Source organism: Carcharhinus amblyrhynchos, chromosome 26 (genome assembly GCF_965287045.1).
Source record: "Carcharhinus amblyrhynchos chromosome 26, sCarAmb.v2.hapA, whole genome shotgun sequence".
NCBI classification, from domain to species: domain Eukaryota; kingdom Metazoa; phylum Chordata; class Chondrichthyes; order Carcharhiniformes; family Carcharhinidae; genus Carcharhinus; species Carcharhinus amblyrhynchos.
In genome coordinates, this window is record NC_137349.1 from 10,083,286 (window position 1) to 10,108,090 (window position 24,805).

Consider the following 24,805-nt stretch of genomic DNA (forward strand, 5'->3'; position numbering starts at 1 on the left):
AACCCCTGGCTTTGCCCATAACCGCAAGCGATTCCCCTAACAGTAGTGTTAAAGAGTGCTTACTGCTCACTGCCAAGTGGGGCCAGTTGAACTAACACCACAAAATGAGCAGCTAAAGTAAGACGAAAATCTATGGGAGTGAGAAATTATAAACCAGCGTGAGCCTCTTAATGATTTTCAGATCTGTCTGTAGTTGCACAAAGACTGGAATTTGGTTCATACTTAAGGATTGAACAGAGCTACTGTTACGTTGGAGAGAGATTGAGAGCAGAAAACAGTGTAGTATTAATATCACGAGATGAGTAATCTCGAAGCCCAAGTGACGGCTCTGTGGATATATAGGCTCAATGACAGCTGGTGGAATTTAAATTTGATTTAAAACCCTGGAATATAAAGCTACTCTCAATAACGGCATCCATGGCAACGATCGAATGGTGTGAAAAAAAACCATCTGGCCCTTTCGGGAAGGAAATCTGCCATCCTTACCAGGTCTGGCCTACGTGTGACTCCAGACCCACAGCAATGCATAAGGCAGCACTGCCTCAGTACAGCTTTCGTGGTTAAGCCTCTGGAATGGGTCTCGAATTTCTGAGTGTTGCCAACTGAGCTGGAGCTAACACCCAAATCCTGGTGCCAAAACAAAACTGGAAATGCCAAGATCCATCAGAATTAGGTGATGTCAAAGCTCAGTTATAAAAGACCACGCATTACAGGCCTGATGAAGGAGCCATGCTCCAAAAGCTCGTGATTCCAAATAAACCTGTTGGACTTTAATCTAGTGCTGTGAGGCTTCTTGCTGTGCGCTACAGGGTTAAGGATGGCGAGAGGATAGGCAGCAAAGAGGTTCCTGGAAAAGATCAATTCTTCCAAAGCGGTCAGGATGCTCAACAACGCAAACCCTCCCTCGATATCCAATCCGGAGAGCTGTCAATCTCTGTCTTCATCTCCTTCAGAGTGAGCCCAGCCAAGTTCCCTCACACTCCTCCTAATGCTGACCCTAGAACAACAGGAGCAGTGCTGTGTCTCTCTGCTTCCTTCAATGAATGGGAGAAAGAAAGAAGGGGCTATCATCCTGGTTAAAGGCTCAAACACATGCGGTCCATAAACCTGACAATTGCTTTGACACTCAGTCCATCAAGTCTTCACCATTCCAGAGGGTACAAAAGTCAGTGAGAAGATACCTCATTAATCATGGCACAATCACTCTGATAAATCTCGAGTGCCCATCTATCGGAATGGGTGGTACCTCCCCAGCGCTCAGCTCCCCTCTCTTACTCCACAACATTCAAGAATCATAGAATCCTTACAGTGCAGAAGGAGGCCATTCAGCCCATCAAGTCTGCATCAACCACAATCCCATCCAGGCCCTATTCCCCAAACCTCACATATTTATGCTAATTCCCCTAACACTAAGGGCAATTTATCATGACCAATCCACCCAACCTACACATCTTTGGACTGTGAGAGGAAATCAGAGCACCTGGAGGAAACCCACGCCAACACAGGGAGAATGTGCAGACTCCACACAAACAGTGACCCAAGGCCAGAATTGAACCTGGGTCCCTGGCGCTGTAAGGCAACAGTGCTAACCACTGTGCCCCAGTGCTACCCATTCCTTGCAACATCCAGGTCAAAGCAGGCCCGATCCACCATCCTAATCATTCACTCCCCCCATCACCATCACCCAATGCCAGTAGGGTGAGCCATGTGTAAGATTCACTCAACAACCCATCAAGGTTCCCTTTAAACCCACAGCCTCTACCATCCAGAAGGACGAGAGCAAGTTCCCCTCCAAGCCACTCACCATTCTGACTTGGAATTAAATCGCTGTTCCTTCATTGTTGCTGGGTTAAAAATGCTAGAGATGCCTTCCTAACAGCACTGTGGGTGTGTCTACATCACATGGACTGGAAGCGATTCAAGAAGGCAGCTCACCACCACCTTCTCAAGGGCAATTAGGGATGGGCAATGAATACTGTGCCAGCCAGCGACTCCCACATCCCATGAATGAACAAAGGAAGAGTTGCCAAATAGTCTCCCCCTCCCCACAAACTTGCCTCTCTCTGCAAAGGGGTGGGGAGGAGAGGCAATGAAATAAAAACAAAGCTGTCTATAACCCGACTCACACTAAATCCTAAATACCCTTCACCACTTGTGCTTGTTGGCCTATCCTGGTGTTTCCAAAACCCTCCATGGCCTCACCCCCTCCCTATCCCCGCTACCTCCTCCAACCTGACAACCCGCTGAGATCTCTGCGCGTATCCAATTCTGGCCTTTTGTCCATCCTCAGTTTTTACCACTTTGCTACTGGCCAGCTTTGCTTTCAGTTACTGAGGCCCCTTTCTCCTTACAGCTCAGCGTTTGAGACGTTCCTTTAAACCTACCCTCTTTAACTAAGCTGTCAATTAGCAATCCTCCTTTGGTGTCAAAGTCTTGTCAGGTGACATTCCAGTGAAGCACCTTGGGACGTTAAAGGTGCAATACAAATGCAAGTTCTTATTGCTGGTGAGTTATAGTTTGGTTGTTTGAGATGGGATGGAATTCCAATCCCCAACACTCCCATCCCTCTGCACGAGAAGCAGAAAGTGTTTTCACACAAAGGACAACAACTTATACTACGCCGACTTATGGTGGCACAGTGGTTAGCACTGCTCCCTCACAGCACCAGGAACCTGGGTTCAATTCTGGCCTCCAGTCACTGCCTGTGTGGAATCTGTACATTCTCCCCGTGTCTGCGTGGGTTTCCTCCGGGTGCTCCGGTTTCCTCCCACAGTCCGAAAGACTTGCTGGTTAGAGGGCATTGGCCATGCTAAATTTTCCCTTAGTGTACCCGAACAGGCGCCGGACTGTGGCGACTAGGGGATTTTCACAGTAACTTCGTTGCAGTGTTAATGCAAGCCTACTTGTGATACTAATAAATAAACTTTTAACCTTTTTTGTTGATGATTCACAATGCTACAAGATAACATTTTTCTTTTACTTTAGTCATGAGAAAAATGTCTGGTGCGTTCCAGCACCTAGTGCTTGTTTTATCCGCTCAACTTTGGGCGGAGATTATGGGTGGGATTTTCCAGTCCCTCCGCCGCGTGTGCTGCGGCAGCAGAGGTGGCCCACATTAGGACAGCATCTTCTGCGAGTTAGGTGGATTGGCCATGCTAAATTGCCCCTCAGTATCAGGGGGTAAATATGTGGGGTTACGGGAATAGGGCCTGGGTGGGATTGTGGTTGGTGCAGTATCGATGGGCTGAATGACCTCCTCGTGCGCTGTGGGGACTCAAAGGAGTTAACAGTGCTTGGTAACCATAGCAACCCGTAGCAGCAACTCACAATGACAGACTGGGCCACATTCATATAAAGATTGCATGTTCTATCTGCCCTGATTGAACGACACGAAGGAATAATGCACACTTCAGGAGCGTGAGTGATTAATAACCTCCATCCTAACACCCTGACATCAGATTGCAGCTCTGAGGCCCATTCCCTGCCGCCTGCTGTTATCTACTGAATGTAGTTTCAGTTCTACGTGGGTGTTGTGATCTGGCTTCCCACCATCAGTGACGAACAGCTGCCGATGTATTCCGTAGCCATGTTGCATCGTGACAGGACTAATAACGGCAGTCACTACCGCAGCCTCACCGAGAGTGTTAACCCACTAACGGCGAGCTACCCGACGGGCAGTTTTACAAAGAGGAAAGGAACCCCGGCAGCTCTGTTCCGCCATCTCTGGAAGCCCCAGCCACAGCCGATGGCCAAAAGGTGAAATCTAGTCACCGTTGCGACGTAGGAAACGAGGCACAGAAAGATCCCACGAACCGCGACCCCCATAATGACCCGATCGTGTGTGTCAGTGTCGTTAGAGTCTCCTGATCTTGACTGCAAAGGTCTTAGGAGTGAAAGAGGGAACAAACTGCCGCTGAAAAAGCTGAGAATGGTCCGAGCGATTTTATGAAGATTAAAAGTGCAAGGTGGCACAGATGGTTAGCACCGCTGCCTCACAGCGCCAGGGACCCAGGTTTGATTCTGGCCTCAGGTGTGGGTTTCCTCCAGGCGCTCCGGTTTCCTCCCACACTCCAAAGATGTGTGGGTTAGGTGGATTGGCCGTGCTAAATTGCCTCTTAGCATCGAAAGCATTAGAAAGCTGAGGGATTGGAATCAGGGAAGCAAGTGCTCAGGGGTGAGACTAACACCAGAGAGTTGCTGGCTCAGCAAGAATGTTCCCTCTCATTATTCTTTGCTATTTTTTATTCATTCGTGGGACATGGGCGTTGCTGGCTAGACCAGCATTTATTGCCCATCCCTAATTCATAGAATCCTAACAGTGCAGAAGGAGGCCATTTGGTCCATCAAGTCCTCACTGACCACAATCTCAGTTGCGGAAACTGAATTTCAAAGAATGAGAGATGAACTCATTAAAAGAATGAGAGATGATCTCATTTTTTTCACACAGAGGGTGGTGAGTGTCTGGAACAAGCTGCCAGAGGTAGCTGTAGAGGTAGGCATAATTTTGTCTTTTAAAAAGCATTTAGACAATTACATGGAGAAGATGGATATAGAGGGATATGGGCCAATTGGGACTAGCTTAGTGGTTAAAAACTAGTCAGCATGGACAAGTTGGGCCAAAGGGACTGTTTCCATGCTGTAAACCTCTATGAATCTTTCTGCCTTGATCTAATTGACAGTCCAAATAGCCTACTCCATAGTGTCCTAGTCAATATTTATCCCTCAAATAATGTCATTAAGTTTGGTCATTATCTCATTGTTGACTGTGGCTGTGCACAGATTGAATATCCCAGTTAGAACAGAGACTAATTTGCAAAATTGAACATAAAGCACTCTGGACATTCTGTGGTTGTGACTAGAATCATAGAATCTCTGCACTGCAGAAGGAGGCCATTCGGCCCATCATGTCTGCACCTATTTGCTTTCAGAGTATTTTACCCAGGCCCTCTCCACTGCCCTAACTCTTAACCCCATGTACTTACCATGACTAATCCATCTGACCTACACATCTTGGGACACTAAAGGACAATTTAGCATGGCCAATCTACCTAACCTCTACATCTTTGTGTTGGGTGGAAACCGGAGCACGTGGAGGAAACCCACGCAGACATGGGGAGAACGTGCAAACTCCACACGGACAGTGACCCAAGGCCAGAGTCAAAGCCAGGTCCTTGGTGCTGTGAGGCTGCAGTGTTTAGATGAGTTGGGTTTATTGTAGTGACTTTGTCCCAGCTACTTACCCATGACATCTAAAGGGACTGTGTCCTGCTCATCATCAATCCCCACGACCACCTCACACTGGTAGATGCCCGCGTCGCTTGTCCGCAGAGGTGCAATTTCCAAGCTGGCATTGTAATGGAAGGGAGCGTACCCAGGCAGGCTGGCTCTGCCCTGATAGGCCGGGTTTAGCTTCACTGTGTTGTTCTTGGCGACCAGAACTGGGATCTCTTTCCTGCTCCCACCTTCAAGCCAGACTTTCGTCCATTTGATACGCGGAGGGTCCGGCAGCAATAAGGGATCGATGGCTGAGCTTGGGAGCACGGAGAAGATGCAGGGCAGGAGGGCCGAATCCGCTAATCCCCTGACCACAGGCTGATGTTGCACCTTCTTTATATTCACTATCTTCTCATAATCATTGTTGCCTGTTATTGCGGAGTGTTGGGGGGTGGGGGGGAGAGAGAAGTGAACAGACTCAAGGTCAGAGGACAAAAGGAAGTCAGTAATACACATCTCACATTATCAACAGCTTTGAAGTTTGCCTTTCCTCTGAGACAAAGTATTCTATATTCTACAGTTTCTGAACTCAATATCCTCCCCCGCAATAATCCATCATCCCAAATTTCCTCTGTCACCCCTTCAATTTTCAACGTTATTTATTAGTGTCACAAGGTGGTTTACATTAATACTGCAATGAAGTAACTGTGAAAATCCCCTAGTCGCCACACTGTTTGGGTACGATGAGGGAGAATTTAGATGGCCAATGCACCTAACCAGCATGTCTTTAGGACTGTGGGAGGAAACCTGAGCACCCACAGGAAAACCATACAAACACGTGGGAGAACGTGCAGACTCCGCACAGACAGTGACCCAAGCCAGGAATCGAACTGGGGATCCTGGCGTTGTGAGGCAGCAGTGCTAACCACTATGCCACCGTGCTGCCTGCACTGCCTTCACCAAATGCTTCACTTTAAAGTTGATCTTCTCCCCAAAACGGGTGACACAGAGGAACTGTTTCCTCTGGTTTGGGGGGGAAAAGCCAGAACGGGTGAATTAATCTTAAAATGAGAGCCAGACTACATGGAAGGAATCGCTGAAGTTTCCAGCACAGAGGAAGGCCATTCAGCCTGTCGTGTTTGTATTGGCCAACATGCAGTGGAAGGAGCAAATTCAAGCAGCTTTTTTCACACGCCAAATGCAGTACTAAAACGTTGGAACACTCTCACTTCTGTATTGGGTCAATTGATATGTTAAAGAACAGACTTTTGTCAAGAATGAGATATGGAACAAAAAGGTGAGTAAACAAAGTTAAAAACAAAACCTAATTGAATTGGGGAAGAGATTAGAGGGGCTGAATGGCCTCCAATGATTCTCATGTTCCATTAATAAAAAATAAACTGAACCTATCCCTTACAAGTTGGCTCATGAAACATTTTATCAATAATTTATCGGGATGACAACTTGTACAATTGAATGATTGGAGGAAAATGGCGGCATAGTGGTATTGTCACTGGACTAGTAATCCAAAGGCCCAGGCCAATGCCCAGGATACCTGGGATCAAATCCCACCACAGAGCTAATAAATTTAAATCCAATTCAAAATAAGGAGGGAAAAAAAAACCTGGAATCTGAACAAGTCCCAGCAATGGTGATGCTGAAGCTGGCACTGATTGGTATAAAAATCTATCTGGTTCACTGTAGGGAAGGAAATCTGCCAATCTTAGCTGATCTGGCCTACTTGTGATGCCCAGGCTACATAGCAATGTGGGCCTATACAAAAATAGCCTAGCAAGTCACTCAGTTTCATGGGCAACTAGAGATGGGCTACAAGTGCTGGCCTTGCCAACAATACCCACCTCCCATGGCAGGATAAGGGGAAAAGTTATTGAGGGGGACCAGGCTAGTTCATATGTCTCCAAGGATAACTGATATTAGCTGAGACTTAGTGAGATGCAATGTAATTTAATACCAGGTAAGGTAATACATAAAGCTACAAAATCAGAAAGATTTGTGACTAAAGTAGGAAGTGGGAGATGTTATCAAATTGCAATTCCATGCTGCAAAAGTGGTCACCGACTAGCCTATAACATCTTCCTGGAGAATGAAATCCAACTCATTTTTATAATCCCTGAATTTAAACCATTGTTGGGAGGTGGGGGTGGGGGGGGGATTTTCTCGTCCCACCCATCACGGGAATCATAGCGGGCGAGAGGCAGACCATGGAAATGTCCGTTGATCTCAGGCAGGACTGCACTCTTGGATCAGGTAGATCGTTCCTTGGGCTGAATTATCCACACTTACGCTTTGGGAGTGACCTTTTGCCATTCCATTATGTGAAGGTCTTCATATTTTCTGGGATAGTTCATACAGCGTGAACAGAACCTGTTCCTCTTCGGTTAACAGGCGATACGTTTAGGAACATTGCGAAATGTTCTGGAAAAGCCTCGCAGCAAAGAATTAAAAAAACTTCCATTCATGTAGCATGTTTAGCGAACTTCAGAGCACCTCAAAGTGCAGGCATTGATGTACTTTCTGAAGTGTGGTCATTATCGTAACGTAGGAAACACAGCAGCCAATGTGTGCACAGCAAGATCCCAGAAACAGTAATGTGAAACTGATGTTGGATTATAGAATCCCTACAATGCAGAAAGAGGCCATTCGGCCCAGTGACTCTACATCAACTCTCTGACAGAATATCTTGGCTGCTGCATTTCCTGCATTGCAGGATTGACCACAACTCTAAATTCTTTCATTGTCTGCAAAGCCCTTGGGGCCCGTCCTGAACCTGTGGAAGAAGCAGTGAAGTTGCAATTTATTTATTTCTTAAGATTGTCTCAGTGCAAACAATTGTCTGAGAGAGGGAATTTCTTTCAATGTTGAACTCCACATACCTATGAACTTCCGCCCTTCCCAATAGTTCCCAAAGTCACAAACCTACCTGTCTTGTGCAGAGATGCAGCAGAAACCAAGCAGAGACAGAGCCAGGCGGTGTGGAGGGGCACATTGAGCATGCTTAACCTGTAAGAAGAAAGAGGAGGTTTTTCTGGAGATTGCTACCAAAGGGCTCAATTGATAGCTGCTCAGGGAACTGACTGACTCTTTGGTGAGTTCACTCTCGCCAGACCTGGCCCCTCCTCCCCACTCCTCCCTCATTCCCCCACCAGCTCTGAAACATCAGACACCGCACGATAAATATTTCAGAGGCTCAGAGCACGGTTTGCTGGTCACAAATTCACTGCGGAGACAGTCAGACACAGATCAGCACTGACAAATGGTAAAAGATCCCCAGCCCAAACAGCCACCGCAGTATCCTGTGCATCGCAATATATACACTCCCTTATTCACCTGAAAATGATATGACCCCCTGGGAGCAGTAAAAGATACAGCTTTTAAATAAAAATGAAAAATATTAAAATTTCCATCCGGCCTAATCAAATTCAGATTTTAACTTGCTTTTAGATTATTGAGACCTTTCAGGCTATGTTGACTGTTGTACAAAATAAGTTCCACCCAGACACAGATTTGTCTGCAAATGGACACAAACATATATATAATATATATTTATTTATGTATTCACACACACACACATACATAAAATAACAATTTGCATTCATATAGCATCCTTAATGTTGCAAAATATCACAGGAGTAAGTATCAAAGGTAATTTGACACCAAGCCGTATAAGGAGATATGTGGCTTGTGAGTGGATTGGGGCTATACTCATTGGAATTCAGAAGAATGAGGGGGGATCTTATAGAGACATATAAGACTATGAAAGGAATAGACAAGATAGAAGCAAGGAAGTTGTTTCCACTGGCAGGTGAAACTAAAACCAAGGGGCATGCCTCAAAATAAGGAGGAGCAGATTTAGGACTGAGTTGAGGAGGAACTTCTTCACTCAAAGGGTTGTGGGTCTGTGGAATTCCCTGCTGAAATAAGTCCTCGGAGGCAGAAGTCCCTTCACCAAAATCCCTTTATTTGCAAGTCTGACAAAGCGCTGTTAGTTAGCAATCCACACTAGGAGTTCCAGAGGAACTGACACGCCTGGTTAGGTACAAAGCAAGAGGCTCCCTTATTGGCCCATCAATTTGGCTCTTAATGAGGGACCTCTTTTTGGAGCAACTGATATTCCCAGGTGGTCTTTTATCCAAGTACTAACCAGGCCTGGGTCTGCTTAGCCTCCAAGGTCAGACCAGATCAGGCATTTTCAGACGAGCATGGTGGGAGGCAACATTTAATCAGGGAGATCATATTCTAACAGACCAATCTCAATTGCCTGATTAGAGTCATTACACCTGCCCAGTGAAGCAGTTGAGGTTACCTCATTGAATGTTTTTAAGGCAAAGATTGATAAATTTTTGAACAGTAAAGGAATTAAAGGTTATGGCTAGAGGGCAGGGAAGTGAGGCTAAGTCCACGAAAAGATCAGTCATGATCTTATTAAATGGCGGAGCAGGCTCAATGGACCAGATGGCCTACTCCTGCTCCTGGTACTTATGTTCTTATATTAGAAGCACAGTTAAAGAGGTGAGCTTGAATGGAAATCCTGAAAGAAGAAAGCAAGACAAAAGGGTTTAGGGAGTGAATTCAAGACCAAAGTTATTTAAGATAAGGGAAACAATTATTAGCCAGTTTAATGTAGGGATATGCTTGAGGCCAGAATTGGAGGATTGCAGAGATCACAGAGGTTTGTGCAGCTGGAGGATATTAAAGTGGAATTTGAAAACAACTGCAAAGACAATACATTGTTTATAATATGTACGCTGGCACAGTTGTTAGCACTGCTGCCTCACAGCACCAGAGACACCAGGTTCGATTCCCGGCTTGGGTCACTGTGTGGAGTGTGCACATTCTTCCCACGTCTGCGTGAGTTTCCTCCAGGTGCTCCTGTTTGTTTTCACAGTCCAAAAGACATGCTGGTTAGGGTGCATTGGCCATGCTAAATCCTCCTTCAGTGTACCCAAATCGGCCCCGGAGTGTGGCAACTAGGAATTTTCACAGTAACTTCATTGCAGTGTTAATGCAAGCCCACTTGTGACACCAATAAATAAACTTTAAAACTTTGGTTTAAGTGTATATATGCACCCCAAGCAATTTTAATGTGAGTTTACATTCATGAGACCTCAATTAAAGTTCATAAAATATCTAAGCAATCTGTTTCCATCTCTCATAGGATGGGGCGGCACAGTGGCACACTGGTTAGCATTACTGCCTCACAGTGCCAGGGACCTGGGTTCAAATCCAGCCTTGAGTCACTGTCTGTGTGTGGAATTTGCATGTTCTCCCCATGTCTACGTGAGTTTCCTCCGAGTGATCCGGTTTCCTCCCACAGTCCAAAGATGTGTAGGTTAGGTTAACTGGCCATGCGAAATTGATTGGCAAGGTAAATATGTGTGGTTACAGGGATAGGGCCTGGATGGGATTGTGGTTGGTGCAGATTCGTAGGGATTTTATGATTCTATTCTTTAAGGGGTTAGAAAGTTAGAGATGAAATGGAGAGGATTTTGGGGAAGAATAGGATGTTGGATGAGGGCTGGCATGGGAACGGAATGCATGGTTGAGGATGAAAGATACTGGTGATAATCAGAGTTGCCCTTTCTGAGGATTGAAGCTTTGAAATGTGCAGAACGTTGCCTTAGGAAGAGAGGCCGATTAAAATCAGATAAAAGCAAATACTGGGATGCTTGAGATCTGAAATAAAAACAGAAAATGCTGGATAAATTCAGCAAGCTTGGCAAAATCTGTGGGAGAGAAACGGAGTTAAAATTTCGAATCCACATGACCCTTTCTACAGAAGGTTTACATTTAAAATCGGCCCTGGCTCCTAGAGGGGTAGTCATGCAAAACTAATGGCATGATGGCTCTTTGCCCTGTGTTACAATAAGACAGAAAATAATAGCACCATCAAATCAGGGGGAAAGGCAGCAAACACTTCAGTTACTGGACTTCATCAATATTTTCTTGGAATAGTTAATAAGCAAGGCAGCTTTGTTGCGGATGATGGAACCTGTTCATTACTGTGATCATGTGGAACAAAATTACAGAATTGTTACAGTGCAGAAGGAGGCCATCCAGCCCATTGTGCTGCCCATGCTGTCCAAATGAGCAATTCATCGAGCGTCATTCTAGTCTCTGCACGTTGTTTCCTTCCAGGTGATGGTTTAACTCTCACTGGAATACTTCAATGAACTTTCGATGACCTTTGGGAAAACTTGTTGGGACATCTTGTTGAAGTTGTACAAGACATTGGTGAGTACTGTGTGCAGTTCTGGTCACCCTATTATAGAAATGATATTATTAAACAAGAAAGAGTGCAGGAAAGATTTACTAGGATGCTACTGGGACTTGATGGTTTGAGTTATTAGGAAAGGTTGGACAGATTGGAATTTTTTTCCCTGGAGCATAGGGGTGATCTTGTAGAGAACTATAAAATAATGAAGTGCATAGATCAGTTAGATTGTCAACATCTTTTTCCAAAGGTAGGGGAGTCTAAAATTAGATGGTATAGGTTTCAGGTAAGAGGGGAGAGATACAAAACAGCCCAGAGGGGCAATTATTTTCACTCAGAGGGTGGTGAGTGCCAGAGGTAGTAGTAAAGGCAGGTACAATTTTGTCCTTTAAAAAGCATTTAGACAGTTACACGGGTAAGATGGGTATAGAGGGATATGACCCAAATGCGGGCAATTAGATCTGGTTTAGTGGTTAAAAACTGGACAGCATAGACAAGTTGGGCCGAAGGGCCTGTTTCCATGCTGTAAACCTCAATGACTCTATGACTCTTTAATCTGCCTCCACCACACTCCCAGGCAATGCATTGCAGGTCTTAACGACTCATTGTGTGAAAGATGCTCTCTTCATGTCCCTATTGCCAATGCTGGTATCCTCTTGTTCGCAATCCTTCCCCCAGTGGCAACAGATTTTTTTATATCTACCCTGTGGTGAGACCCCACATGAAATCCATTCAGAGTAGAACATGACATGCCAACAAGAGCAGCATGGTGGCACAGCAGTTAGCACTGCTGCCTCAAAGCACCAGGGACCTGGGTTCAATTCCAGCCTTGACTGTGTAAAATTTTCATGTTCTCCCTGTGTCTGTATGGGTTTCCTCCAGTGCTCTGGTTTCCTCCTAAGATGTGCAGATTAGATTGATTGGACATGATCAATGCACGACGTTATGGATTTAGAGTAGGGAGTGGGCCTACTTAGAGTGTTCTTTTGGTGGGTCAGTGCAGACTTGATGGGCCAAATGGCCTCCTTCTGCACTGTAGGAATTCAATGGGACTAACTAGAGGATGTGTGTTCAAATTCCAGGAGAATAACTTATCGAAGTGAATGGAATAAATCAAGTGATTTATGGACTGGCACCGTGAAACCTGGTGGATTGGCATAAAAATACCCAACAAGGAGGTACGTTAAACACTCCCTCGCCAGTAAGCAGCACATTTCACACAGAATTAATCAACAAATAAATTCACACAGCTCAGTGAAGAAAGGTCCCTTTTCCCAATCCCTCCCCACTTCCGTGTGTGCCAACTGCACCTTCAATGGAAAATGGTCATCCATCATTGTGACATTTCCCAGTTTCCGTGCCAACCACTCTTATGGCCTTTCCAAAAACAGGCTGCCAAACACTGGATACTATTTGTAATGTGGCTAAATCACTTGGAACTGAGATGCATTGTCCCTGAGCTCAGTTCACACAGGACCATAAAAGGGACGTCAGATCAAGAAGAGACCATTCAGCCCCTCAACCTGTTCCAAATTCAATGAGATCATAGCTGAACTGTATCATACCTCGCTCTATTGGCCCAGATTCCATGTTGTTTTATAGTTCAGGCTAATAAAAATCTATCAAACTCAGATTTTAAATTGTTAACTTGTTATTTGAGCCAGTATCTACTGTTTTTTGTTGGGAGAGAGTTTCAGACTTCTACCCTCCTTGTGTGAAGGAATGTTTCCCAATTTCTTTCCTGAGCAGTCTGGTTTTGACTCTTTCATAGCATGCCTGCTGTGCAGAAGGAGGCCAGTCAGCCCATCGATTCTATACCGACCACAATCCCACCCTATTTCTGTAACCCCACACATTTACCCTGCTAATTGCCCTGATGCAAGGGTCAATTCATCATGGCCAATCAACCTAACCCGCACATCTTTGGACTGTGGGAGGCAACAGGAGGAGCCGGAAGAAACCCACACAGACACAGGGAGAATGTGTAAATTCCACGCAGACAGTGACCCGAGGCCAGAATTGAACCCAGGTCCCTGGCGCTGAGAGGCAGCAGTGCTATCCGCTGCGCCACTGTGCCACCCCTTGCGCGAGTGCTCCTTTGGCTTTGTTTCAACCTATACATGAAGACTGAAGTGAAAGAGGCCATGGGGGGGAGAGGGGGGGTGGGGTACAGGGGAAAAGTTAAGGACTCGGGATGGAATTGTCCAGTTGTCCACACCAGTGGGATTCTCCAGTCCCGCTGCAGTCAATAGAGATCCGGCTAAGCGTCAAATTCTCCGTCCTCGCTTGCAGCGGGGCGTGAACGTCCGGAAAATTCCAGCCTCGACCTCCTTTGTGGATGGAATTCCCAGCCCTCTCCTCCCGCAAGTAGCTCACTGGGCAACTGCACCAGCTGGACAAGGAGAGCAAAAAGCAGGAGGGAGGGAAAGAGAGGGAATCTGGCTATGACAACCCAATTCCTTAACAAAACAGGCCAGTTCCAAACTGCGACTTGTAAAAAGAAAGACTTTGTTTATCACAGCCACCAGGCATCGCAGAAAAGCTTTACAGTAAAGAGTAAATGAGGTGTTTGTGAGATGCAGTCACTTTCAGGGAATGCAGTAGCCAATTTTCACATTTCAAAATCCCACATTGTGATAATGACCAGATTATCTGTTTTTTGTGATGTTGAGTGAGGGATTAACGTTGGCCAGGAATAAACTCCTCTTTACTTCTTCAATATAGCACAATGGCACTGTTTAAATCTATCTGAGAGGGGCTGACAGAACCTGGGTAAAACCTCCTGCCTGGAGTCCTGTAGCACTCCGCAGTGTTCGCAGAGGATTACAGCATAGAAACAGGCCCTTCAGCCCAACTTGTCCATGCTACCCTGATTTTACCACTGTCAAGTAAAAGTAAAGTTTATTTATTAGTGTCACAAGTCAGCTTCCATTAACACCGCAATGAAGTTACTGTGAAAAAATCACTGTATGTTAATACATGTGACAATAATGAATCAAAGCAAAAATAACCTTAGTCCCAAAGGAACCTAAAAATTCCCCAGGAAAAAGAGAATGAGTGATAGAAACTTGTAATGAACTGCATGACACCCTGACTGGAAGGAACAGGCAGTGAGTGAGCACCAGTGGCCATGTTTAACTGTGGGTTGACCCTGAATATTAGCACATGAGTTTTACTTGAACTAATGGCCAACGTTTCCTCACTGTTTAGTGCCAGCCAGTTAAAACGCAGTGAGCTCTTAAACTGCCAGATTTTAAAAGAGTCTCTAGGGGACAACCAGAACGGGTGGAATCGATTTCTGGGGTCAAAATTCAGTTTCATGTTGTCACAAGATTAAACACAGAAACTAGAAGCAGGGGTAGGCCATTCGACTCTTCATCCCACTCCACCATTCAACTTGATCATGGCCCCTCTGTTATCTCAACTCTCCTGTGCCTTTCCCTTACCCTTTGACACCTTTAGAGTCTAGAAGTCCATCTATTTCCTTCTTATATATATATTCAGGGATGTGGCCACCACAGCTTTCTGTAGGAGAGAATTCCACAGGTTCACCATCCTCTAAGTAAAAGTGACATCTCAGTCCTAAGTGGCCTCCCCCGTATCCTGAGACTGTGACCCCCCCCCACCTTATTTGAGTACCTGAACGCAATATCCCTGCGTTCAGTCTGTCCAGCCCTGTTAGAATTCTACATGCTCCAATGAGATGCCCTTTCATTCTTCCAAATTCTAGTGAACATAAGCCCAGTCAACTCAATCTCTCCTTGTATGACAATCCCGCCATCCCAGGAATCAGTGGGTGATCCTTCACTTCACCCCATCTATGGCAAATATATCGTTTCTTAGATAAGGAGAGCAAAACTGCACACAAAACTCAAGGCAGATTGAGAAATGAGTTGGTATTCCTCCCTGTCTCACTAACCTTCTCTATCATCTTGCCCCTCTCTAACTCAATAATCTCCTTTGTTGCTTTGTTTCCCTTCCTGTCCCACAACCCTCCGTAACTTCAGTGCTCACTTAATTCTGGCCTCTTGACCAGCTCCACCACTGGAGGCTGTTAAGGACTGGATCAGAAACTCCATAAAGTGTATTATGAAGTTATCCTAGACCTTAACTTTTATATTTGATTTTGGCATTCATGTGAGGATAAGATGTTTCACTCCGGGAATGATTCTAGTAACGCACTTACTAAAACAAACTTTGCTTAAGAACACATTTAGAATATAACAAAAAGAATTAGCATAACTTTCACCAATTAAAATATTCAAACATGAGAAAGTATAATTCTTAATAGCTAGCTATCTCTGTTGTTCCAATTTATCAACATCCCCACAGACATGAATCCCTTCTTTAGAACTAATTAGCACAGAAATCAAAGATGCTTAAGTAGGCACTAAATTTCCATCATTTTGACACCTCTGAAGAGTGATCTAGGCACACTCCTGTCTTCTAATTCTTATGCAGCCACTTTCAGAGAAAGCTCTAGCTCCAGGCAACAGGATCTCAAAAAAAGGGCTTATTTCTTGCAAATTCCAGTCTCCAGTTCAGACACAGCAAGGGATACAGAGAGCGCAACCTCTCTCTAAAAATCCCAAAATCAGACTGCCTCGAGTTCTCTGTGTGAGCCTAGCTGTACTTAGTCACATGACCCTACCTGTCACTCAATCCAATCATGTCCCACTCTGCAATATCCCAGGGGAAAGTACAAACAACAAAACTCCGCATTAATTCAGATCAAAACAAACACTGCATCAATTACGTTGCTGTAGTAACAATACAGTGCTGCTGTATCCAGATTAAATGACTCCGATAAAATAGAAGGGACTAGTAAACGCATTCAGCACAATAAAATGACTAAATTACATTTCTTATAGGCGCAGTATCGTCACACTACCTTGTCTTCAGCTGAGTCCTAGGCTCTGGAATTTCTTCCCTAAACTTTTCCATCTCACCTCCCTCTTATGTTTCTAATCTACCCCTTTGACCGAGCTTCTGATCTCCTCTCTTTATATCTTCTGACATGATTCGGTGTCAAATCCTCTTTGAAGACAATTCTAGTGAAGCGCTTTGGGGTATTTTTACCATTCAGAAGGTGTTACCTGAATCAAAGCCGGTACAGCTGTTAATGTGAAGACCCTCTTCTCTCGATCAAAGATTCACTGCACAACCACAAGCATCAAAAAAGACTCACAGGCAAAGCTGCCAGAATTTACCAGAAAGAAATAATCCTTTCAGAAAATGCGAGATTGGAGAAAGAAAATCTATGTCTTCGAGAAAGGTAATTGAAAATCTAATGGCCTAGTTTATTGCGAAGCAATGTGTTTCATTTAAAAATGAATGCTTGACACATCATTGTCGCCCGTGTTTATTCTGCAAACACTTTGCCTTCCAATATCATGGGATATTGAGAGAGCTTGTCCTTTTGAAGTGCCTAATCTATAATATCTTTTCAAACCAGAGGGCAGAGATTTGGAATCCAAGCCAGACTGCTGAGATGAAGTCTTGAAATCGGGACAGAGACTGTTCCTGCTCCCTCTCCTGAGAGGCGTCAGTTCACAATACAGCCTGTCACTGCTTGTCACTACGCTCCGAACATGATTCAGAATTGGTCCTCAGAGTCATTCCTGATCAGTTGTCGGAACATGAGGCTGGAGAGGAAGCTTCAGTGACAGAATCAGAACAAGAGCTCATAGAAACATAGAAACTAGAAGCAGGAGTAGGCCGTTCAGCCCTTCGAGCCTGCTCCGCCATCCATTTTGATCATGGCTGGTCATCGAATTCAATATCCTGATTCCCTCCTTCCCCCCCGTCGCTTGATCCCTTTAGCCCCAAGAGCTATATCTAATTTATTTTTGAAATCACCCAATGTTTTGGCCTCAGCTACAATCTGTGGGAGTGAATTTCACACATTCGCCACCCTCTGGGTGAAGAAATTTCTTCCCATCTCTGACCTAAAAGGTGTATTTGATTTGATTTGATTTATTATTATCACATGTATTGGTTGGTGTACAGTGAAAAGTATCGTTCCTATACAGACAAAACATATCGATCATAGAGAAGCAAAGGAGAGGGTGCAGAATGTAGTGTTACAGTCATAGCTAGGGTGTAGAGAAAGATCAACTTAATGCGAAGTAGGTCCATTCAAAAGTCTGGTGGCAGCAGGTATTTTTGAATCGAGTTGAGTTGAGTTTAGTCCTTGTTCTCAAACTATCAACTCTGGTTCTGAGGAAATTCAGGGCTCAAACTAATCAAAGCAACAGAGACCATGGTTCTCACTCCTGCACAGTCCTGTTTCCCAGGAAGGTTTTGTAAAATAAAGATGTAGTAAATGGAACTCTTCGCTTTGTGGGGCGTTTGCTGGGACCCCTCCCCCGCAAATCATCGTTGACCAGGTTATCAATGGGATAGATCTAACTTTACTCTTAGCTCTGACGAAGGGTCATTCAGACCGGAAACATTGGCTTGATTCTCTCTCCACAGATGCTGCCAGACCTGCTGAGATTTTCTGTTTTTGTTTCAGATTCCATCATCCGCGGCATTTTACTTTTATCTGTCTAATAGGGGAGTGGGCCCTTAATTAATTTATTTAAAAAGACCTTAAAAAGTCCAAAGATGCACAGGCTAGGTAGATTGGCCATGGCAAATTGCCCCTTTGTGTCTCAAGATGTGTATGTTAGGGGGATTAGCTATGGTAAATTGCCCCTTAGTGTCCTAGGATGTGTAGATTAGGGGGATTAGCCATGGCAAATTGCTCCTTAGTATCCCAAGATGTGTAGATTAGGGGGTTTACCTATGGTAAATTGCCCCTTAGCGTCCCAAGATGTGTAGGTTAGAGGGATTAGCCAAGGTAAATGCATAGGTTTTTGGAAATAGGGTGGGGGCCAGGCCAGGTTGAGATGCTATTTTGAAGAATCAGTATAGTGTTGATGGGCTGAATGGCCTCCTTCAGGATTCTATGATTCTCTGACCTTTAAAGATCAGGCTGCACGGGTTTGACAGCGGGTCCAAAGCCTGCCCAAATCTGACACAGGTCATCGCTCCATTAAATTGCTTTGTACCAGCTTAATGCCCAAAAGTGCAGCATGCTCCAATTCCCATAATCTCAACGCTCAGAGAAAGGCCCAGTTTGTACACAAGATGTCACAGCCCAGAACGCAGCACAAAGGTCAGAGGAATGATTGTTCTCCCTAAAGCTGACAGGGCAATTAATTTCATATTCAAATACTTCCTGAAACCCCCAGCTATTTTCTATAATTCTTCAACAGTGTATCCTTAACCACATCACTCAAAGCAGAATTTTATAGGATTTGTTCAATGCAGAAGGAGGCCATTTGGTCCATTGTGTCTGCCCCAGCTCTCCAAATGAGCAATTAACTGAGGGCCATTTGCCCGCCTTCTCCCCATAACCCTGCACATTCTTCCTTTTCAGGTAACAGTCGAATCCCTTTTTGGTTGCTTCAATGGAACCTGCCTCCACCACACTCTCAGGCAGTGCACTCTACATCCTAACCACTCTGTTTGACAAAGAGTTCCCTTTGTCTCTTGACAAAGAGTTCACTTTTCCTAATTCCCTTAAATTTGTGCTCTCCTGTTCTTGATGCTTTCCTAAGTAGGAGCAGTTTCTCCCCATCTGGATTCATAGAATGAACAGTGAAGAAAGAGGCCATTTGGCCCATCGAGCATGCACCGACAACTATCCCACCCAGGCCCTGTCCTATCCCCGTAATCCCTCCTAATCCCCCTGGCAATTTAGCATAGCTAATCAACCTAACCTGCACATTTCTGGTCTGTGGGAGGAAACCGGAGCACCCGGAGGAAACCCACGCAGACACGGGGAGAATGTGCAAGCTACACATAGTCACCCAAGGCCAGAATTGAACCGAGGTCTCTGGCGCTGTGAGGCAGCAGTGCCAGCCACCATGCCACCATGCTGCCCCATGTCATTATCGTGTCATTGTCACGTTGTCATTTGTGGGAGCTTGCTGTGCACAAATGTGCTGTCATGCTTCCTACATTATAGTAAGTAGTCTCACAACACCAGATTAAAGTCCAACAGGTTTATTTGGTAGTATTCATCTGATGAAGGAGCAGCGCTCCAAAAGCTCATGCTACCATATAAACCTGTTGGACTTTAACCTGATGTTGTGAGACTACTTACTGTGCCTACCCGAGTCCAACACCAGCATCTCCACATCATTCTTATGTTACAACAGTGGTCACACACATCTCAAATATTTCAATGGCTATAAACTTTGGGAATTTATGGGTGTTGCGACAGAAAAGCAAGCCTTTCTTCAACGGCGCCAAGATCCAGAAAATATGGAATGGGCCATTGCGCATTGCACAAGGTCAGGCTGGAGATGTAATGCTCCAAGTCTACCAACAGGGGAGGCGTAGGGTCACTTGTGACCGGCCTTCACTTCAGCTTCCTGTTCTTTGCGATGAAAGAGCTGAGATATATTGCTGTCTCACTGCCTATCAGAGAGAGAAGGGAACCTGCATGCTTTCCAGGGGGGAAGCAGCTGGCTCCCACCTTGACAACTGCATCCAATAACATGATGTTCCACAGGGAGGAATGTCAGGAGCTGACCATTTTGGTGTGACTCCTGCTGTATCCAATATCTTAAAAAACTACAAAGGGTCATGAACGAAGCCTAGTCCATCACGCAAACCAGCTTCCCATCCATTGACTCTGTCTACACTTCCCGCTGCCTCAGAAAAGCAGCCAGCATAATTAAGGACCTCACACACCCTGGACATTTTCTCCTCCATCACCTTCCATTGGAAGAAAGGTACAAAAGTCTGAGGTCACGTACCAACCGACTCGAGAATAGCTTCGTCCCTGCTGCCGTCAGACTTTTGAATTGACATATCTCATATTAAGTTGATCTTTCTCTACAACCTAGCTATGACTGTAACACTACATTCTGCACTCTTATGAACTGTATGCTTTGTCTATATAGTGCGCAAGAAACAATATTTTTCACTGTATACTAATACATGTAACAACAATAAATCAATCAAATCAAATCAAAACTTGCTTCCACTCCTAAGAGTGCCTCAGGTACAAAGTCAGAATCCAGAGGGTCAGTAGACGTCAAACTCCTCACAATATATGCAGGAGAAACTCCCTGATTTGGCAGGCAATCGGCACCTCAATCAGGGAGCTCATACTCCAAGAGGTCAACTTCATGGGCCTTGTTGAGGTCATTACAGCCTACTCACTCTATTCTTACTCATTCACTTCCAGAATTCCCATCCTGGCAAACTTCTCATCTCCCCACTTTCATAATTTATTTTACTTATTTGGTTGGGAAAAAGATACAAAAGTCTGATGACACATACCAACCAACTCAAGAACAGCTTCTTCCCTGCTGCTATCAGACTTTTGAATGGATCTATTTCATATTAAGTTGGTCTTTCTCTACACTCTAGCAATGACTGTAACACTACATTCTGCACTCTCTCGTTTCCTTCTCTATGTTTTGTCCGTGTAGCGTGCAAGAAACAATACTTTGCATTGTATACTAATACATGTGACAATAAGTCAAATCAAGTCAAATCTCTCGGTCTCGCAATGCTTTGCAGGCTTTTCTGAATGTTGGCCCCTCAACCCAGGGACCGGTGGCCCGGTTGGCATGCGTTTAGTGAGTGAAACACCGTCAGGTCACCAAGCGAGTGGACTGAGCAGAGCCATCAGAACTATCCCTTCCACAGAAAGTGGACCATCTTCTCAATGGGGGAGTTCGTCCAGCCTCTAATACATGTTATTTGCAAATAATAATCTGAGCAGAGGAGAAAGATTCATGTGGTTAAAAGGGAAGGCGGCACAGTGGCACAGAGGTCAGCATTGCTGCCTCATAGCATCAGGGACTCGGTTTCGATTCCCAGCTTGGGTCACTGTCTTTGTGGAGTCTGCACCTTCTCCCCATCTCTGCGTGTGTTTCCTCCGGGTTTTCCAGTTTCCTTCACAGTCCTTTGTGCAGGTTAGGTTGATTGTCCACAGTAAATTGCCCCCTGGTGTTAGGGTGACTAGCGGGGTAAATATAAAGGGTTGTGGGAATAGGGCCTGGGTGGGATAGTAGTCGGTGCAGAGTCAATGGGCCGAATGGCCTCCTTCTGCACTGTAAGAATTCTATGATTTAAATAGATCATTTCCCAAACACAGGATGGCTCAAAGTGTTTCACAGCCAATGCTTTGGAAGTGTAATTATATAATTCAGTCAGAAACTCTAAAACATTTTACAAAGCCCGCCTGGATCACAAGTTTTGCATTTTGAATTTGGCTAGGATAAGCATATGTTTGCCCTCAGGTTTGATTCAAATGACCCACTAGGGAGCTTTTATCAAACAAAGTTTATTTAAGAATATAGTTAATATGTACGGAAAGAAAATTAGCTAGAACATTTACCAAGTATAAACAAAAACAAAATAGGACAATGTATAACCCTTAACAAATATATCTAATATGTTCCAATCAAACAAAACTTCCCATAGACAAAAAAAAACCGTTCCACAGGTTTAACACTGCAAAGACTAATGCTCGTGTGATACTGGGACTGAGTTCTTTGGATGAATGCTGCAGTTTTTCTTGAGACACACACAATCAAGCTTAGAGTCAGAACAGCTTCCCAGAACACCAGAGAGAGACTTTGGTCAATCCACCAACAGCAGCTTCTCTACTCCAGGAAGGCAAGAAGCCTTGCTTTCAGCTAACCAGCAGAATTTCCAAAACCAGGGAGAGAGAGAGAAAAACACTTCCTTTCAGACTGATGTCCCTTCTAAACTAAGCTACTGCCAGCCAAAACAGAAAATGAAACCTTAAATTAAAACATCCAAAACAAATGACTTTCCTCCTAACAGTGCAGGCTCATGAAATATCTCAGCATCAAAATAAACAAAACCACATTTAAACCACTGAAGGAGCAATAAAAGGATTCTCCAGCCAGCCTGGCAACAATGAGCAAAAAACTGAGAAGGTCTGCTAGCAACTGCAGAGAACATGATTTTAAAAAAAATTCTTAAAGCTACAGTAATGTTACACAATTACAAATGTAAAGTAGGATTTGTGCACAGCAAGATTCCACAAACAGCAATGTGATCATGATTGAATAATCTGCTTTTGTGATCTTGATTGAGGGGTAAGTGTTGGTCAAAACACTGGGGAGAAATCCTGCACTCTTCATTGAAATATAGGATGGCACAGTGGTTAGCACTGCTCCCTGGCAGTGCCAGAGACCTGAGTTCAATTCCTGGCTTGGGTCACTGTCTGTGTGGAGTTTGCATGTTCTCCCTGTGTCTGCATGGGTTCCCTCCGGGTGTTTCCTCCCACAGTCCGAAAGACATGCTAGTTAGGTGCATTGAACTGAACAGGCGCCAGAGTGTGACGACTAGGGGATTTTCACAGTAACTTCATTGCAGTGTTAATGTAAGCCTACTTGTGACGCCGATAAAAAAACTTTAAACTTTAGGGAATTACTGAGCATGGGATTACACCACGGGGGTGGCATGGTGACACAGTGGTTAGCACTGCTGCCTCACAGCTCCAGGGACCCGGGTTCAATTCCTAGCTTCAGTCACTGTCTGTGTGGAGTTTGCACATTTTTCCTGTGTTTTGCAGTGGATTATCTCTGGATACTCCGCTTTCCTCCCACATTCCAAAAATGTGCAGGTTAGTTGAATCGGCCATGCTAAATTGTCCCTTAGTGTCCAACGATGTGTAGGTTAGAGGGATTGGGGAGTAAATATATGGGATTTCAGAGATAGGGCCTGGGTGTGATTGCTGTTAGTGCAGACTTGATGGGCCAAATGGCCTCCTTCTGTGATGTAGGGATTCTATGATTAGGTCCGCCTGAGAGAGCAGACAGGGCCTCAGTCTAAGGTCTCAGCCAGCAGACAGTGCAGCACTCCCTCAGCACTGCACTGTGGCACCAGCCTTTAGTTTTACTCTGGACTGAGAATTGAAGCTAAGACATTGTGAATCAAAGTCAAAAATGCTGCCAACTGTGCCAAGGCTGACATGTAGTTCTAGCTGTACTGGAGGTTAACGAACCAGACCTGGCAAAGATCCTTATTGTCCCAGCACTAATATAACTAATGTTGGTTAATGGGCTGTTACATCCTGTTCTGGTGTCAATGTTTGTGATGATAACCCCTTTAAGGAGCAAGCTGCAGAGTAAGGGTCATATGACCAGGGAAACCAATCAGGGAGCAGGGTGGGTGGGGAGGGTGGTCACACTATGAAGTGCAGCCCTCGGGACTCCGAGTCACCTCGGGGGCTGATCGCAGCTATGAGGCTGCAAGCCTGTGTAAAATTTTAATGTGTAAATTAACAAGTTGCGTTTTCTCTAAACTGGCAAATTGGCATCTTTACAGCTGTTTAGTCCTCCAGTGCTCCTTCCTGAACCTGTTATCGCTAACACTGGGGCTTGTAAGGACATTAAATTAAACTTGTAGAATCACAGAATTCCTACAGTGCGGAAGGAAACCATTTGGCCCATCAAGTCTCCCCCTCTCTGACAGAGTATCTTAGGCAGGCCCTGTCCCCTGCCCTACTCCGCAACCCCGCACATTCACCAGGCCTAATCCCCTCAACCTACATAACTTGGGTCACTAAGGGGCAATTTACAATGGCCAATCCACCTAACCTGCACATCTTTGGTTCAGAATGTCAGCGGTGGCTCAGTGGAAAGCACTCTTGGCCAGAAGGTTCTGGTCTCATATTCCCCATTACCGCTGCCAGTGAGAATGGAGAATTTGGCACTCAGCCAAACTTCCACTCACAGCAGCAGAACTGCAGCATGTCAGCTGCGGGCGAGATCAGAGGACTCCAACCCTGACCTCTGGAGCAGGAAATTCTAGGCTCAAGACTCAAAGCACAAAATCGAGACCCCTACAACCCAGTTTAGTACCAGCAGGAATGCTGCAGTGTTGGTGGTGCCAAATTTCAGGTGAGACATGAAACCTAGGCCCTGTCAGCGCTCGTAGAGTTGGGCAACACCCCCCAGGGTCCTGAACTGATATTTATCCTTCAACCAACTATAGCGTCAACATTGAATACAGGAGTTGGGACGTCTTGTTGAAGCTGTACAAGACATTGCTAAGGCCACACTTGGAAGACTGAATACAGTTCTGGTCACCCTATTATAGAAAGAATATTATTAAACTGGAAAGAGTTCAGTAAAGATTTACTAGAATGCTACCAGGACTTGATGGTTTGAGTTACAAGGAGAGGCTGGATAGACAGGGATCTTTTTGCCCTGGATGGGTGGTCTTATAGAGGATTATAAAATAACGAGGGGCATGGATAAGGTAGATAGTCAACATCTTTTCCCAAAGGTAGGGGAATCTAAAACCAGAGGG

General features: G+C 45.0%; 1 protein-coding gene across 1 annotated transcript in view; it reads right to left on the reverse strand.

Annotated features, from left to right (window-relative positions):
• Positions 1 to 24,805, reverse strand: part of ncanb (neurocan b) — a 234,606-nt gene that overhangs the window by 146,665 nt on the left and 63,136 nt on the right. Inside the window, exons 2-3 of the mRNA XM_080212934.1 lie at positions 8,156 to 8,235; positions 5,241 to 5,642 (exon numbers count right to left, since the gene is read on the reverse strand). Coding sequence (XP_080069060.1) covers positions 5,241 to 5,642; positions 8,156 to 8,228 — 475 coding nt within the window. The 5' untranslated portion in view covers positions 8,229 to 8,235. The remainder of the gene's footprint in view (positions 1 to 5,240; positions 5,643 to 8,155; positions 8,236 to 24,805) is intronic.